The sequence below is a fragment of the Canis aureus genome, chromosome 1 (genome assembly GCF_053574225.1).
Source record: "Canis aureus isolate CA01 chromosome 1, VMU_Caureus_v.1.0, whole genome shotgun sequence".
NCBI classification, from domain to species: Eukaryota; Metazoa; Chordata; class Mammalia; order Carnivora; family Canidae; genus Canis; species Canis aureus.
The window spans coordinates 45,515,223-45,530,259 of NC_135611.1; the positions used below are offsets into that span (position 1 = coordinate 45,515,223).

The 15,037-nt window shown below is 40.9% G+C and overlaps 2 protein-coding genes across 14 annotated transcripts in view; one reads left to right on the forward strand and one right to left on the reverse strand.

Moving 5' to 3' along the window:
• The window catches only part of TIAM2 (TIAM Rac1 associated GEF 2), a 131,394-nt gene extending 129,745 nt beyond the window's left edge, over window positions 1–1,649 (forward strand). For all 13 annotated transcript variants that reach the window (XM_077897839.1, XM_077897846.1, XM_077897853.1 and 10 more), the window contains one exon: window positions 527–1,649. In XM_077897839.1, the coding sequence (XP_077753965.1) occupies window positions 527–1,137 (611 nt within the window). In that variant the 3' untranslated portion in view covers window positions 1,138–1,649. The remainder of the gene's footprint in view (window positions 1–526) is intronic.
• The window catches only part of TFB1M (transcription factor B1, mitochondrial), a 70,784-nt gene continuing 57,396 nt past the window's right edge, over window positions 1,650–15,037 (reverse strand). Inside the window, exons 6-7 of the mRNA XM_077897960.1 lie at window positions 4,906–5,033; window positions 1,650–2,047 (exon numbers count right to left, since the gene is read on the reverse strand). Coding sequence (XP_077754086.1) covers window positions 1,804–2,047; window positions 4,906–5,033 — 372 coding nt within the window. The 3' untranslated portion in view covers window positions 1,650–1,803. The remainder of the gene's footprint in view (window positions 2,048–4,905; window positions 5,034–15,037) is intronic.

A 15,037-nucleotide genomic window follows, 5' to 3' on the forward strand; every position in this document is an offset into this window, starting at 1 on the left:
AGGATTAAATATTCGTATTAAATCTCTGAGAGTTGGCTAGAAATTCCAGCAGAGAGAGTTCTCATGAGTGATGAAGGACATTTTCCTACTTTTAATTGAGAAGCAAGAGAAATAAACAAGGTGAGAAGGCAGGGATAGAAATATGGTATAATCTCGGCTATCCATTTTCAAAGTACTTAGTGAAAGAAAGGGACCTAGATTTTATTAGTAACTTTTTCATTTGTGCATTGGCAAAATAAGAAAGCCTTTGTAACAGTTTATAGCTTCTTCTATCTAAACAATCGGGCTCTGGTAATTGATCATCTAGAAATGCCAAATCCTCTAACATTTCAAATAAACCAAAGTAAAAAACTTTCACATTTGCAGTATCTGCATTTTCCCCCAAGTTCCAGGATAGTTGGCAAAAAAGTGAGATGATAAAATTTTAAGTTATTAATGTTAAATCTTCTAATGTACAATGCAAAACTTATGCACTGTGGAGTCTGTTTCTTGATCGTGACAGGAGATGCACTTTTCCTCATTGCAGCTTCCTCCAGGTCCTTAAAAGTCCTCAAAACTTCCTCCAGCAGCGAGTGGCCCAGCGAGCCGGGCAAGGCCAGCTCCCTGGACTCTGACGAGTGCAGCCTGAGCAGCAGCACGCAGAGCAGTGGCTGCCACCCAGGTGGAAGCCGGCAGGACTGCCTGCAACACCCCCAGACGGGCCTGGCTGATTTTCCAGACAATCTCATCAAAGAGAGTGACATTCTGAGCGACGAAGATGAGGACTACCATCAGACTCTCAAACAGGGCAGCCCTACCAAAGACATTGAACTTCAGTTCCAGAGACTGAGAATCTCCGATGACCCGGACGCAAACGCCGCTGAGCAACAGCCCAGCACAGAGGGCCGACCCAAGGGGGAGCCGCCCAAACTGGTGCGGGGGCACTTCTGCGCCATTAAACGGAAAGCAAACAGCACCAAACGGGACAGGGGAACTTTGCTAAAGGCACAGATCCGTCACCAGTCCCTTGACAGTCAATCTGAAAACACCACCCTTGATCTCAGTTCCGTTCTGCAGCGAGAGTTCAGTGTCCAGAGTTTAACATCGGTAGTCAATGAGGAGTGCTTTTATGAAGCGGAGAGCCACGGAAAGTTGTAGTGCAATTTCAGTCCGGACATGGGTTTAATTGCTTGTTTTAAACTGGTGGTGAAGTGGAAATTGCAGAAAACCTATTTGTTATTGGGGTTTGTGCAGCATACATTTTCCCACAAAATAGTTGTAAAGATTTAAGTTATTTTAATTTATTATAGATCAGAGAACTAGATTAAACTGATCAGAATCTGTAAGAATCTGTAAATTACTTAGTTTATATCCCTTTTGAGCAGGTATCAAAATGACTTAGGATCCTTAAAATTACAATCTATTTTAATTTATGTGGAAAAAGTAAGATGGAGAAGTTGTGATTAATAGTTTTTAAAGGTCCCCCCCCCCCAATCCTCTGGGCATTTTTCTTTGAGCTGTTTTTGCTTTATTTAAAGCATATTTATTTTAATGTGGGTGAGGGGCACAATGTGCAGATATTTCATTTTTGTAAGGTTGTAACAGATGCTGTTTATACTGAACCTGTCATATCTATGCAGTATATATATTAAAAGAAAGCTTGTACTGTATCTTATTTGATTATATTTATTTTCTCTACCAAGCTGTACAGTAAAAGGGAAATAAGTCACATCTGGTAATCGTATTTTTATTATCCTTCGGTAGAAGACAAAAGTGCACATCTGAGCAGCTCAACGTTGTGGAAATCTACATCTGATATGCTGCTTATAGTCCATTTCTCTCCTTGTCATCCTCCTTTTCCTGATTTTTGCTTTTATTTTGCTTGAGTTCTTCTCTGAAATTGTAAGCAAAGAGGTGTGGGTCTTCATCACACATTTTTCGGTATACATCACACAGGCTCTTAAAGTGTGAGACGGAGAGCTGGCTGGGCCGGAGGGTAGGGTCTACGTCTGCCAGCTCTAACAGTTTCCCAGTGCTTTCCACACGGTGAATCTGAGGGAATAACATTCTGAGAAGAGAAAATCATCAGAATTCTACTTAAGAAATTCTGTAAACCATGATGTGTCTTTCTATTTGCACTTGAAAATGACATCATTTTGATCACTGACAATGGGAGGGAGTGTCCGCGGGGCCCCCAGCCACTGGAGAAGGTTCTTGGCCATGCCACCGCAGCAGGTACAGAGGACCCCTGAAGGCAGAGCTAATCTGACCTGGGAGGTATGTCCATGAGGGGAAATACTTTCCAAAGCGCAATACAAGTATCTTTAAGGTAAGTTTAAAGAAACATCTCAGTTTTAGTCTTACAGAAACAGGTTTAGTTTGCCTCATTTCAATATAAAACTTATTTCTTGATTTTTTTGTAATTTGAACTTAGACTTTAGAACTGTTCACTCTCAAGGAATGACCCTTCTTTGCAAAGTTTGAAAACAGGAGGTGTGAAAATACAGAGATCATTCTCTCTTTCAGGTTTACCTTGTGGCAACTTTACAACTGATTGGAATTATAGATTTTAAATTTCAACTAACCAAGCAGATCACATTTTTAAAATGAACAGCAAAACTGATGATTGAAATGTTGCAAAACTACACCTAGGTTTTCTTTTCTTAATAGTTGCTCTACAGAGCTCAGAGATCATGGCCAATGTCAGTGGAGTTTCTCTTACAGGCTGCTGGTCCTCTCAGTAAGGAACTGCAAGTTCTCTATGGTGTCTGGGTGAGCTGTGATATTGGAGTACAGTTTGGTGACCGATGTGTGGGTGCATGTGCTTGAAGGACACCAATGAGGCAAAGCACGGCACACTAGGTTCCCTATCTGTATAAGGGACTGTGTCTATGAAATGAAAGGGCCCATCATTAAGGTTGGAAACACCAGGGCCAGCTCTGAGGCCAGTTCTAGCATTCTCAAAAGAGAGTATACTTTATGTCTGTTCCCCCACCATGAATCAGGACCATCAGGTACAGCTGTACAAGTCACACCCTGTGTGAAGGGTGATGAGTGTGAACTGAAATCCAGCTGGGGCTCTCATCAAATGATACACATCCTGGCTGGGCTTGCAGCCTATGGTGTGTGTGTGTGTATGTGATCATTCTAACTATCACCAAGGTAGCCAGTGGCATCTGTCACCAACTCTGCTCTTGAAGTCTCCGCTAGAGCAGTAGCAACTACCTGGTGAAGAATAAATCCTGGCCTAGTTAGAGCCACCAACGGCAAGACAAGGATTTCATATCAGCTCAAATCTGTAAGACTGAATTGTGGGCTGCAGTGATTTCAGGATGCAGCTCTGAACTGTACCTGAAATAATTTCATGTGCTAAGGGGACACCTCACAAAACCAGAGAAGAGATGGAGCTTTGTATTAATGGGGGTGATCGGGAAATGAGAAATGTGTGCCTATAAAGCCAGGCATCTTTAAATAGCTAAAAGTTGACCATATTAGATGGCAGGCTTTTAAACACACACAAACACACACACACCCACCCCTTCCTGCCTTACTTGGGCCTAATTAAACATTTTCTTGGATGTCCATGAATATAAAATATCACTGTGATCACTTCAGGGCCTCTGGAGGCATGTGGATTCTAAACCACCATGTTCTGTCTGGGATTCCTGACAGTGGCCGTGTGTGTGTGTACAGCAGAACAAAAAGCTCCCCATTAAATAAAAACGTGCTTGTATGAATATTTCATGACAACATTTTGGCTGCTCCAACACTGTACTTGCTTCCTGGTTCTAAGTGTGTCCTTAAAAAGGATATAATTAGTGTGATACTATATTATTTGGCCTTTGGTCCCAGGTTTCTGACACAGAACTTCTAAATCCTTTAAAATTTCCTGTTAGGGGTGATAGCATTATTTGTTATTCCTAATAAAACCCCTTTTCAACCACACCTGTGTTTGTACTAATGTGATGACTCTTGGTAAGGCCCCTAGATAGACCGCTTCAGGGTCTACAACTGTCAAAGGAACCAACCCTGTAATTAGAGGGTTGGAACTTTCAGGCTCACCTCCAGACCCCTCTAGGGAGGAGACGGGCTAGAGACTGAGTTCAATCTCCGGTGGCCAATGATCTAATAAACTGTGGATTTAAGAATCCATAGAAATTCTTAAATGATGGGCTCAGCGGGCTTCCAGGCTGGTGAAAACCGTGAGGTGTTGGGAGGGTGAGAGGGCAGAGAAGCTCCATTGTACTCCTCGGTTCCCATATATACCTTGCCCTACATCTCTTCCATTTGGCTGTTCCTAAGTTATATCTTTTATAATAAATTGATAAAGAGATTTCCTGAGTTCCGTGAGCCATTCTAGCAAACTACTGAAACTATAGTGGCAGGGGCAGAGGGATTTGTCACAAATCCCCATTTCATGGCCTGTGGGTTGGAAATACAAGTGGTGACCTGGGACTTGTGACTAGCATCTGAAGTGCAGGCAGTCTCGTGGCCCTAGAATCATTATCCTTCAGGGTCTGTGCCACTCCAGGTAATGTCAGACTTGAACTGAATTGTAGGGCACCCAGATGGTGCCTAAAGAATTGGAGGACTTGTTGGGGTTGGAAAAAACCACCACATGCAGTGTCGTCAGTGCTGAGTATAAAAACAGATTGGATGGTCTGCCCTGAGAAATCATGGCCTCCACAATACAGGGTCACTGTCAGTTTTAGGTTGTGTTGATGTTAAAACCTGGTAGTGGCATCTGAGGTTAAAGCAAGGGTTTGCTTTTTCCTCCGTGAGAGTCAAGGTTTGTTCACCTCGGGATCTGAAAGAAGACTAACATTTACAGATCGCTTCAAGAATCATAAAAACAAGATTCTTAATCTTTAAAGGTGCTTAAGGATTTTAGAAAGTGCCAGTGAAAGGAAGAGACGGCATTCTTACCCAAGCCCTCGATAGCAGTACTTCCTTCGGAACTGAAACGTGTTTTGAACCACCTTCTCCACCAGCTTGAACGGCTGCTCTATCCTGGGCCGCACCAGGGGGGTGAAGTGCACCACACCCACGTCCACCTTCGTGAGCAAACATACATCATTTTGTGCCATGGCAGAACAGGATTAAGCAATGCATCTTTGTCAAACACAGGAGGACGGGTTGCTGACCGCGTCATTTTCATAAACCTTTGGTTTCGTCCAGGTCCACAGCAGACTTATCTGCAGGCAGGTAAGTCGCTGCACTTGGCGTTGAGCTGACTCAGAGCCACCAGTTGCGTCTGCTCTGTAATGACACCCACTAGACCTGTGCTTGATGATCGCTTAATTTTAAAATGTAGTTTTACAATGGCCTTTAAGATCAAATAATCCTTAAAGTCAGTAGGCAGCTAATGGATAGCTTTAGAGTATTTTATTTAGCTTTGGAATGAGTAAAAAATAAGCTGCAACAGCAGTTCTGGCTATAAGGGTGGGCATCCAAACAGAGAGAAGGCAGATGGACCCCCAGGGACTACTTAGTGCTAAGCTCCCCAGAAAGGGCATCAATTAGGACACCACTTATTTGGATACAGACACTGACTAATCAGTCGGACTGGATTCATGACTGTCATCTGCACAGCCATATCACTTTCTAGGAGCAACTTGAAATGCTCCAGGAAGCCCAGGCGGGATGAAGTAGAAACCCCCAGAATGTCACTGAGTGGTGGACTAGCACTAGCAGTTGAGACTCACAAGTATATATTCAAAATAAAGGAATAGTATTGAAAGTAAGACAAAAGGAGAAATGGAGTCAAAGCAGTTACCACACACACAAATGCCTGACAAAGACCATGGGTCTAATAAATGGGAAGTCTGTTCATAATTTACAAAGGCCTCAGTCTCTAAGGAATTGTTAAATTTCCTCCTTAGAACATCACACGGACACTACAAAGGCTAAGAAAGTACAGCAATTTATGAAGTAGGGGTTGTACCACGGCTTTTCAAAAGGAATTAATTCTATTTTTTAAATTCCACAGGGGTTATCTTGTTCTTTTAGGAGGTGTTGCTTCTAAAAATCCTTGGCTATAGAACTCCTTATAATCAGCCTGTCATCCATGAGAATGGGAGTATTTTCAATTTCTTGATTATAGGGTGGAGGGAAAGCACTTGTGTATGATGTGAGACTGCATGGACAAGAAAAGAAAACGAAACGAAGCCCATCATCAGGTGGCCTAGACAACTTTCAGAGGAGCCAGTGGTGTGTCTCTTGCTGCCTAGACCTACCCTGTCCTCAAACTATCACCGATACTGTCCTGAATGTTTCAGAAGAGCTGTGGTGTGCCTACGGGATGACTAGAAGAGACCCACGGTAGCAATGCTGAGGATGGCCAAGGCAGGAGATTGAAAACCGCCAGCGGAGAGGCCTTTCCACACCAACTCCCTTAAATGTCCACCAGCCTCAGGCTTCTTTGGTGGAATCATGGTTGTTCCACTTCAGAGAATGACTTTCTGTAATGTGAAATGTTCTCATTAAATTTTAATAGTTTTTCAAGTTGTGTTCTATGTGTTTAATCTGTTTCTCCCAGTTCAGTAACACTACTTTCACAGGAAATGAAGCACTCGGTTGAAAGGCCAGGACTTTCTGTAGATGGGCACGAAACCCAGAAGGGCCCAGGGATCCTGGGGAGGTCTATAAGGCACTGAGGAGGTAAGGGTTGTGGCTTTGGGGTTTGGGTGGACAGGAGCACTACAGGAAACAGGCAAGAAACACGGCTTCGTCTAAAAGTATTTCTGTGGCAGGAAAGAGAGCTAACCTGTGTGTAAGGCGGTGCAAGAAGCTGCCTTCTAAAGTCACTATAATGACTTTAAATGTCAAAGACTCTGCTCAAAAACTCTGAAACATCATTCCCATTTTTCCTCCTATTGATTTGGAACAGAGACGTGAACCCAGCTGTTCAGGGAGGTTCTAAAGCCTCACCCTGCCATCACTCTGTATGTCTCCATGTCACTTCCCCTGCTCAGAGCCCACTGGCAGCCTGTCCTGTGTCTCTCACTGCTACCCTCTGGACTCAACTCCTCCAACCCTCCTAAACCCATTCTTCCACCAGCCAGTCAGTTCTGATGGAATCCTTCATAGGCACCAGTGGGATCCAACAGCCTGCCATTCTCCAGGGAAAATAATCTTTTAGCAAAATAGATACAGCTTAAGCCCTGGCCAACCCCAGCCTGTGAGATATTGTAAAAACTGTATCATGTTCAGATATTAAGAACAAAGGCACAAATACAGGGTTAGATACATTCCTCTTCTAGGACAGAAACTGTCATCTCCAGCTTCTTTGGGTTTTAAAATTTGGCCTCTTCTTCTGATTTTATTCCTCTGAGATACACTTGGTGTTTCCAAATACAGGAAATGTCTCACATTTACTTTAAATAAAGTTTTAAGCCCTATACAAATATAGCAACACCCTATGTTAACTGCAGCAACCTTCCAAAGTTCAAATGTAATTTTGATACCCAGTTAAGTTGGCTAACAGGATATCCCAGCTAAAAGATAATACCCACTCACAATCCAATACAGTTCCTATTTAGTGGAGGGCCCTGAAAGACTCAGTGTGAAAATGGCTATTTCAGCAATGTGTCCTGCCTCTCTGGGAAACCTCCTGTACTCTTCTCTACAAATCTTCTCTACTCCTGCCCCTAAAAAGCACTTTTCAGAATTACTCTGAATGACGGAGACCATTTTCTCTAGAAATACAGGAAAGCTGCTTGGTAACTAGGGTAACAGATACAAAAATGTTTTTTACTTATAAGTGAAAGCTTATTTAACAATTGCAACCATCATTTTTCCTTCCCTGAATTTAACTCTATTAAAGGATTTCCTTACAAAAAAGGTATCAGTACACAGGCACTAGATGCACTTAGAAATTCCATTTTAATGTTGTCAGCCCCTTTCCAAACTCAGTCTACTGGTATACCAAAACGACCTACTAAAGCTTCAAATTAAAGGATTTATAAAGAATTTAAATATTTGCCTCTCAAATCCTAGTATCAATGCTGTACCAAGATTATGTTTCTCAACACTAGCAGCCGTGGCTACAAAAGGCTGCAGGCAGCAGTTCCATTTTCCAGGCCAGTGTGTCTAGGGCATGACTAGTTAAGAGCTCAGAGCAGCACTCTGGACTCATAAGAGACCTGGGATGAGAAGCTATTAAATCTCCAGTCTTAGATATTGCCAACTCAGATCTCAAATCAACGTAGAAATAGAGATGGGCAGAATTTCAACCTAGTTCCTGAAAGCAGAATTTCTGTCTTAAGTTCCTGATGGATAATCATAATATGCCAAAGAGCTAAATAACCACCTTCGTGAAAAGACACAGAAAAAATAGGAGCCATTACCTAAGAAAGGGTCTTCAACACTTCCTCTGGCATTCAAAACCATTAAAGGACAACCCAATAGGAGGAAAATTGATTAGGAAACCACAGTTTATAATTAGCTGAGCTAGAACCATAACTAGGAGAGGACAGATTAGGGTGAGAAAGAATAACAATAGGGAATAATTGAAAAGCTTTCAAAAGCAAGAAGAGAAGGATTCAAAGCTCAAGGTGGCACCGTCTCAGACAGACTCATGTAGATGGGAATGGGAAGGGTATGGCTGGATCTGAGGTGTCCGGCATCACCTGAGGTTTGGGAGTGTCCCATTCAGCATCAGGTGAAAATGACAGAGCAAGGTGAACACACTCACTGGGGGATGCCTGGGTCCTGCACCCACCAGTGTCTGACTCTTCAGGTACCCACACCGAGCTAACGACAGCTTCTACTTACAATTGCCTGATACAACAGATAACAGAGTGCCAAGTCACCAATGCCTGGGATATTCTTATTATGTATTTTGTAGAAAAACATTTACACTTATGAATGTATGTCAAATTTCCTATAACTGGTTTATTCTGCCTATAATCTTTGTCCCAAGCCCAAATTAAGGACAGAATTTCAGTCCTAAAACCTTAAAATGCAGACACTTGAATAGCATTCCAGGTGTTCCAAACCAGTATATTCAACATAGGCTGACACACTGTTCATACCCACACACATCTCTTTGAAGTTTAGAATTTGTATTTTCTATAGCAATATTAATTTCTCCAAAAGTGCTATACCCCACCTTTTATTTCTCCTATACATTTTGGAATGGTTTTTCTCTCACTTTCCTCCTTGGAATCACAAAACCGTCACAGTACTTGTCCCTCGGAAGGTAAGTATGTAAGAGAACAACAGTGAACTGAGAGCAAGATGAGGAGAGGCCCACATGACGGGGGCAGATGGAGAGAAAGAGTTTTACTGTGTAAATTATGCATGTAGATATATGCATGTCAGTAAATGTATGTATATATGTATATAAATTATGCCTATCAGTAACAAAAACAGCAAGATGAGTCAGGGTTCGTGGTCCCAAAATAGGGAGACAATTTCAGGGAGATGAATGCTTAACTCTAAACAAAGCACAAGAGGGATGAGAACTAACACCTCTGTTACATTAAACCTGGAGTTCCTGGATGGTCATGGGGAAAACGCCTTTCTAAAACCATGGATTTGGTATTTGTGAAACAGCAGCATCTGGAAGTGTCCTGCTCCTGCTGGAACCACAGGTGGTAGTAGCACACTGGTCAATCAGGAGGCCTGACCTCTGCTTTTGCAGGCCCACAGAGACTCCCAGCACCTCCGAATGATCCATTCCTCACACAGAATTTCAATCTAGGCAAACTCACAAAGCACTCAATAAATATTGCTGCTATGAAAAATATTAAAAGACTCATAAATGAGTGCAGATGTAAATGTATTAACTCATAAGGAGCCATAACTGGCAGAGACTAGGCACAAAGTTGCCTTGTCAGTACCTTTCCTTCCTATAAAAACTACCTATAAATGCAAGCTCCATTATGATTAGAAGATCGTGCAGTGCCACGAAGAGGAACAAGTATATACAGACTGATGGTCGTAATGGTCATGGGCACCAGCCTGAGGGCCCGACTACTCACCGGCACATGCAGTACTAGGTTCTCCTCAACTCTGTGCTACAAGCACCCAGACCAATGTTCCTTTTGCTGAGGAAAATATACTCATGCTGTCCTGCTCTTCTTGTTTCTGACTTGAAAGACATTCTTTTTATTTTTTTTTATTTTTTATTAAAAAAATTTTTTTTTAATTTATGATAGTCACATACAGAGAGAGAGAGAGGCAGTGACATAGGCAGAGGGAGAAGCAGGCTCCATGCACCGGGAGCCCGACGTGGGATTCGATCCAGGGTCTCCAGGATCGTGCCCTGGGCCAAAGGCAGGCGCCAAACCACCGCGCCACCCAAGAATCCCGAAAGACATTCTTTTTAAAAGATGGATTCTATAGCTACTGGATCGCATCTTCTACACATTTATTTTACTAGTTTAACTCATGGAGGTCTGGGGGCCTCAGAGTCTTCCCTATGTATCACCAGAGATGTAAGAATAAATAAGGGAAATGATTAGAACTGATGCAAGCTTTATAATTTGGAAGATCACAAAGTCCTCATGAACTTATCCAGGGCTCTAGAGTGTGCACTGGGGCTGAGATGCAGGAGCCCCATCTGGGTAGGAGAGAAAGTCACAGGGAAGAAAGGTAAAGAGGAACAAGAAAATAGGAGGGTCAGTCCTAAAAGGAGGCATGCTCAGTCCACCATCCCAGTTACTGCCACTAAATGAAGATGTTTTTAAAAAAGGTCCTGCTCTTCGAAACGATGTGCAAAGAGGACGCAATAGTAAGGCCGAACAAATACACATTTACATTACCTGTGAGACTGAAAAAATCTGATCTGTATATGTCATCACTCATCACAAAATCCAAAGATAGTCTTAATATTCTAAAATAATGTGAGGAAGACACAAAACAAGTCCTTAAGATCCTTTCTCATAAAGATAAAAAAAAAAGGACAAACAAAATGTAAAAATAAGGTAACATAATAAACTAATGTAACTGCAACTTATATATAGTCTCCCGTTATCGATGGTTTGCTTTCCATGCCTGCAGTTACTGGTGGTCAACCACAGTCTGCAGGCAGATGATTCTCCTTCTGATATACTGTCAGAAGGTCACCAGTAGCTTAACGCTGTGTCACAGCACCTACGTCACTCCCCTCCCTTCACTTTACCATGTAGGCATTTTATCCTCTCTCCTCATCATAAGAGTACAGTAAGATATTAAGACCACACATAGCTCTTAGTACAGTATGACTGTTATAAGTATTCTACTTCATCACTAGTTATTGTTCGTCTCTTACTGTACTTGATTTATAAATTAAAGTTTAGGTATGTACACACACACACACACATACATAAAACATGCCATATAGAGGGTTCAGTACTATCTGCAGTTTTAGGTATCCACTTGGGGACTCTGAATGTATCACTTGTGGATTAAGGGTGGGGGGAGTACTCTGCAGAAACATGTACCTGACTTGCTATAAAAATAAACCTAATTAGGATGGCTGCATTAGACATTTGAGAACACACATAAACCAAAGGATATTCTTTTTTCTTTTTTTTTTTTCCAGAGAGACAGTGTGAACCCATGTGCATGGAGGGAGAGGCAGAGGGAAAGGTAGAGAAAATCTTAAGCAGGATCCATGTTCAGCACAAAGCCTGACATGGGGCTCGATCTCACGACTCTGAGATCGTGACCTGAGCCAAAACCGAGAGTTGGTCACAATCACCTGAGCCACCCAGGCGCCTCACCTCATCTTCATTTTTAACAAGGTCCTCACTATAACTAACTAATCCATAACCTACTAATTTTAAAATTTAAAGTCTTCAGGCTGGCCTAAAACTTTATTTTAAAACTAACAGGACCATAAAAATGGAGGAAAATAATGAACTGATCATGTTCACAGCTGATATTATTAATTCCATAAGACTGGGTCAGAAGAAAATATTTTAAGATTAAGTCAACCACTTTAAATTTGTGGGACTAGAATAGGTAACTACTTTATCTTACTCTGCACATTCATTGTTTCTAAGCCAAAGAGGAAAGCAAGTAAGAGAAGACATGGCTTTTTAAAAATCAGAACCTCAGCTTTTCACTGGAATTAAGTGGGGAGCATTTTAAACATACAGAGAGTAGGCATCATCCCAGACCAATGACATAAGAGCCATGGGGCTGGGGCCTGGGCCTCGGGCTTTTTTAAAAGCCAGATGATATTTATGTGTGGGTAGGGGTGAGGAATCTATGTCTGGTGAGCAACCTCATATAAAGTATGTATTGTTATGATTTCTAAAATATTCAGTTAAATTATTAGGTCTTTCAGAGAAAAGAGAAAAGCTTGTCTGAGTTTCAGATTATCATTACTCAGAAAAACACATTAAGGAAATCACATGTAATTTTTTCTTAAAAATAGCTACATGAAATATTTTAAAGAAAATAGATGGACTGCTGAGTCACTGACCAGGTACTCCGCAGGGTCTGGCATGGACTCTACATGAGTAAGAAGTGTTTTACTATAAAGCCATGGAGATGTCAGGGTTATGTTTTTTGCAGTTATCCAGACTACCACAGAAAGAAATGACTCGTTATAATGAGACTTAGAAATACATTCGTTTTCGGGCACCTGGGTGGCTCAGCCTGGTAAGTGTTTGACTTGATTTTGGCTCAGGTTGTGATCTCAGGGTTGTGAGGTCATGCCCTGCATTGGGCTCCACACTGGGCATGGAGTCTGCTTAAGATTCTCTCTCCCTCTCCTGCTTGTGAAGGAAGGAAAGAAAAAAGGAAGGAAGGAAGCGAAGGAGATAGGGAGAGAAAGGAGAGAGGGAGGGAAAAAAAGAAAAAAGAAAAGAAAAGGAAATGAAAAGAAAAGGAAAAGAGAGGAGAAGAAAAGAAGAAAAGAAGAGAAAAGAAAAGAAGAGAAGAGAAGAGAAGAGAAGAGAAGAGAAGAGAAAAGAAAAGAAAAGAAAAAAAAAGAAAAGAAAAGAGAAAAGAAAAGAAAAGAAAAGAAAAGAAAGAAAAGAAAAGAAAAGAAAAGAAAAGAAAAGAAAAGAAAAGAAAAGAAAAGAAAAGAAAAAACATTCTAAGTAGAGGCAGGGAAGTGCTAGGAATGTATAAGGGCTTCAAAAATCACAATATCCTGGGCCTGAAATCCCATACCTGCTACTTGCTCATTTTATAACCTTAGTCAAGTTACTTTACTTCTCTGGAGTTCCAGTTTTCTCATGTGTAAAATGAGGATTCCTATTATTTCACAGGCTTGAGAATCAAGTAGCATAGTGCCTCAAACGGTACCCAGCATGCAAGACGCAGTTTTATAAATAGTAGATATTATTATTAGGCCAAAAGGACAAAACTAAAGAGTCAAAATTACCTAAAATTACAGTCTCTTTTAGGAAGGGCAAAATTATATTTTTAATCATATAAAGTTAATGTATAGTTTATTTAATGTTATGCTCAAAATCAGTTTGATTTGCTCAAAATCAAAATTTGATATGCTCAAAATCAGTTTCTAAATTCATTCACCAAAGATCTGTTGTACCTCTACAATGTGCCAGACACCATTCCTGGCACGGGAGACTCAGCAACAAACAAGTCATATGGGAGTCTTTGCCCTTGTGAGGTTCTTTAGCCAGAGAGTTAGCAGTAGCGGGGCTCCAGGGCGGTAGGGATTGTGAAATCAAAGGATGAGTTTGACCTGAATGGGACATGGGGAAAATGAGAACAGGTGTGGGGAAGGTCAGGAGCTGGGCTTTGTCCAGGACAGTCCACCGCGTCCATCAGTAATGCCGCATGGGCTGCTGCATGGATAGAGAACTAGAATGTGCAGGTGAGAGGGCCCAGGAAGAGGCAGGAACTAAGGTTAGGGGGAGACTTACCTATGAAAAAGTCTCTCGACTTAAAAGATTTAATCTTGTTTAATGTTCACAGTGGAAGTAGATGAGGTCACTGAATTGTATTTCTCTATCAACCTCTACTTTTCCATCTCCTTTTTTTTATACAAGGAATTCTACCTTTATTAAACGTCTGTAATTTATGAAAGTTATTTGCATTTCAGAAGTTTGCTTTCCTAGAAGAAGCTAATATCTTATTGGATAAGTGTTCCCCGTCAAGGCAGAAGAATGATAAAAAAATGTGATGGAAATAGAAATAAGGCCTTCTTACCCTGGAGGCCAGAGCTGGGAGCAGGTTGGCCTCTCCACCTGCCATCAGGAAGCCTCACTACAGGTGAATCTGTACTGACAACCATGGCAGAGAGCAAAGCGAGGCAAAGCACTAAAGGGATCTGGCAGGTTTCTTCCGCTACAGCAAAAATAACAATGCTGTTACTGTTCGTGCCTGAAATTCAACTCTACTTTGTCCAGTATTTACACAAAGAATTGCTTAAATATTTCCATGAAACAGAAGAAAGTAAGCTCATATATTAAAATTACACCACTATGGCTAAAAATCCACAGACATTATTTTTCTAAGAAAAGAAAATATATCACTAACTGCCAGACTTAGAAAAGATGAAAACAAAGCACCAAAACATCTAGAGAAATCCAGATAATTGAAATGTGCATTCTATTCACTGTTTTTAAAGAAATGGCTATATTTGGAAAATTTGAAAAAACCAATCATAAAATTACCTTCTTTCTCTACAGTGGCTATGAATTTATAGCTTGTAGAATTAAAATTAGTGAAGAAAAATAAAATGCGAACCCAAAATAGACAGACGTGAAATATATCTGTATCCCTATTCATGGTAGTAGGACCTCAATATTTGATTTGTTTCATTTTATATGCTCCCTCACATCACTTTGGTGTAATTTCTTTCTTTCTTTTTTTTCTTTTTGGTGTAATTTCTTTACAATATTTTCTAGAAGGTCTAATTTATTAAATTATACTTCAGAAACTTTTCTCAGTGGAAAGAATAACAGAAAAAGATTCAGGACACCCCTCCAAAAAATACCTATTGGTTTAATGGTCGGATTCTAGTTAATAGTTGTTGCTGTGGAGTTTTTGTTTTTCTTTTATTAAAAAAAAATTGTTTTTAATTGTCTTTTGAATGTTTTTTTTGAAAGTTACCAATTTTATGACTTGATTTCAGGCAAGTTACAAG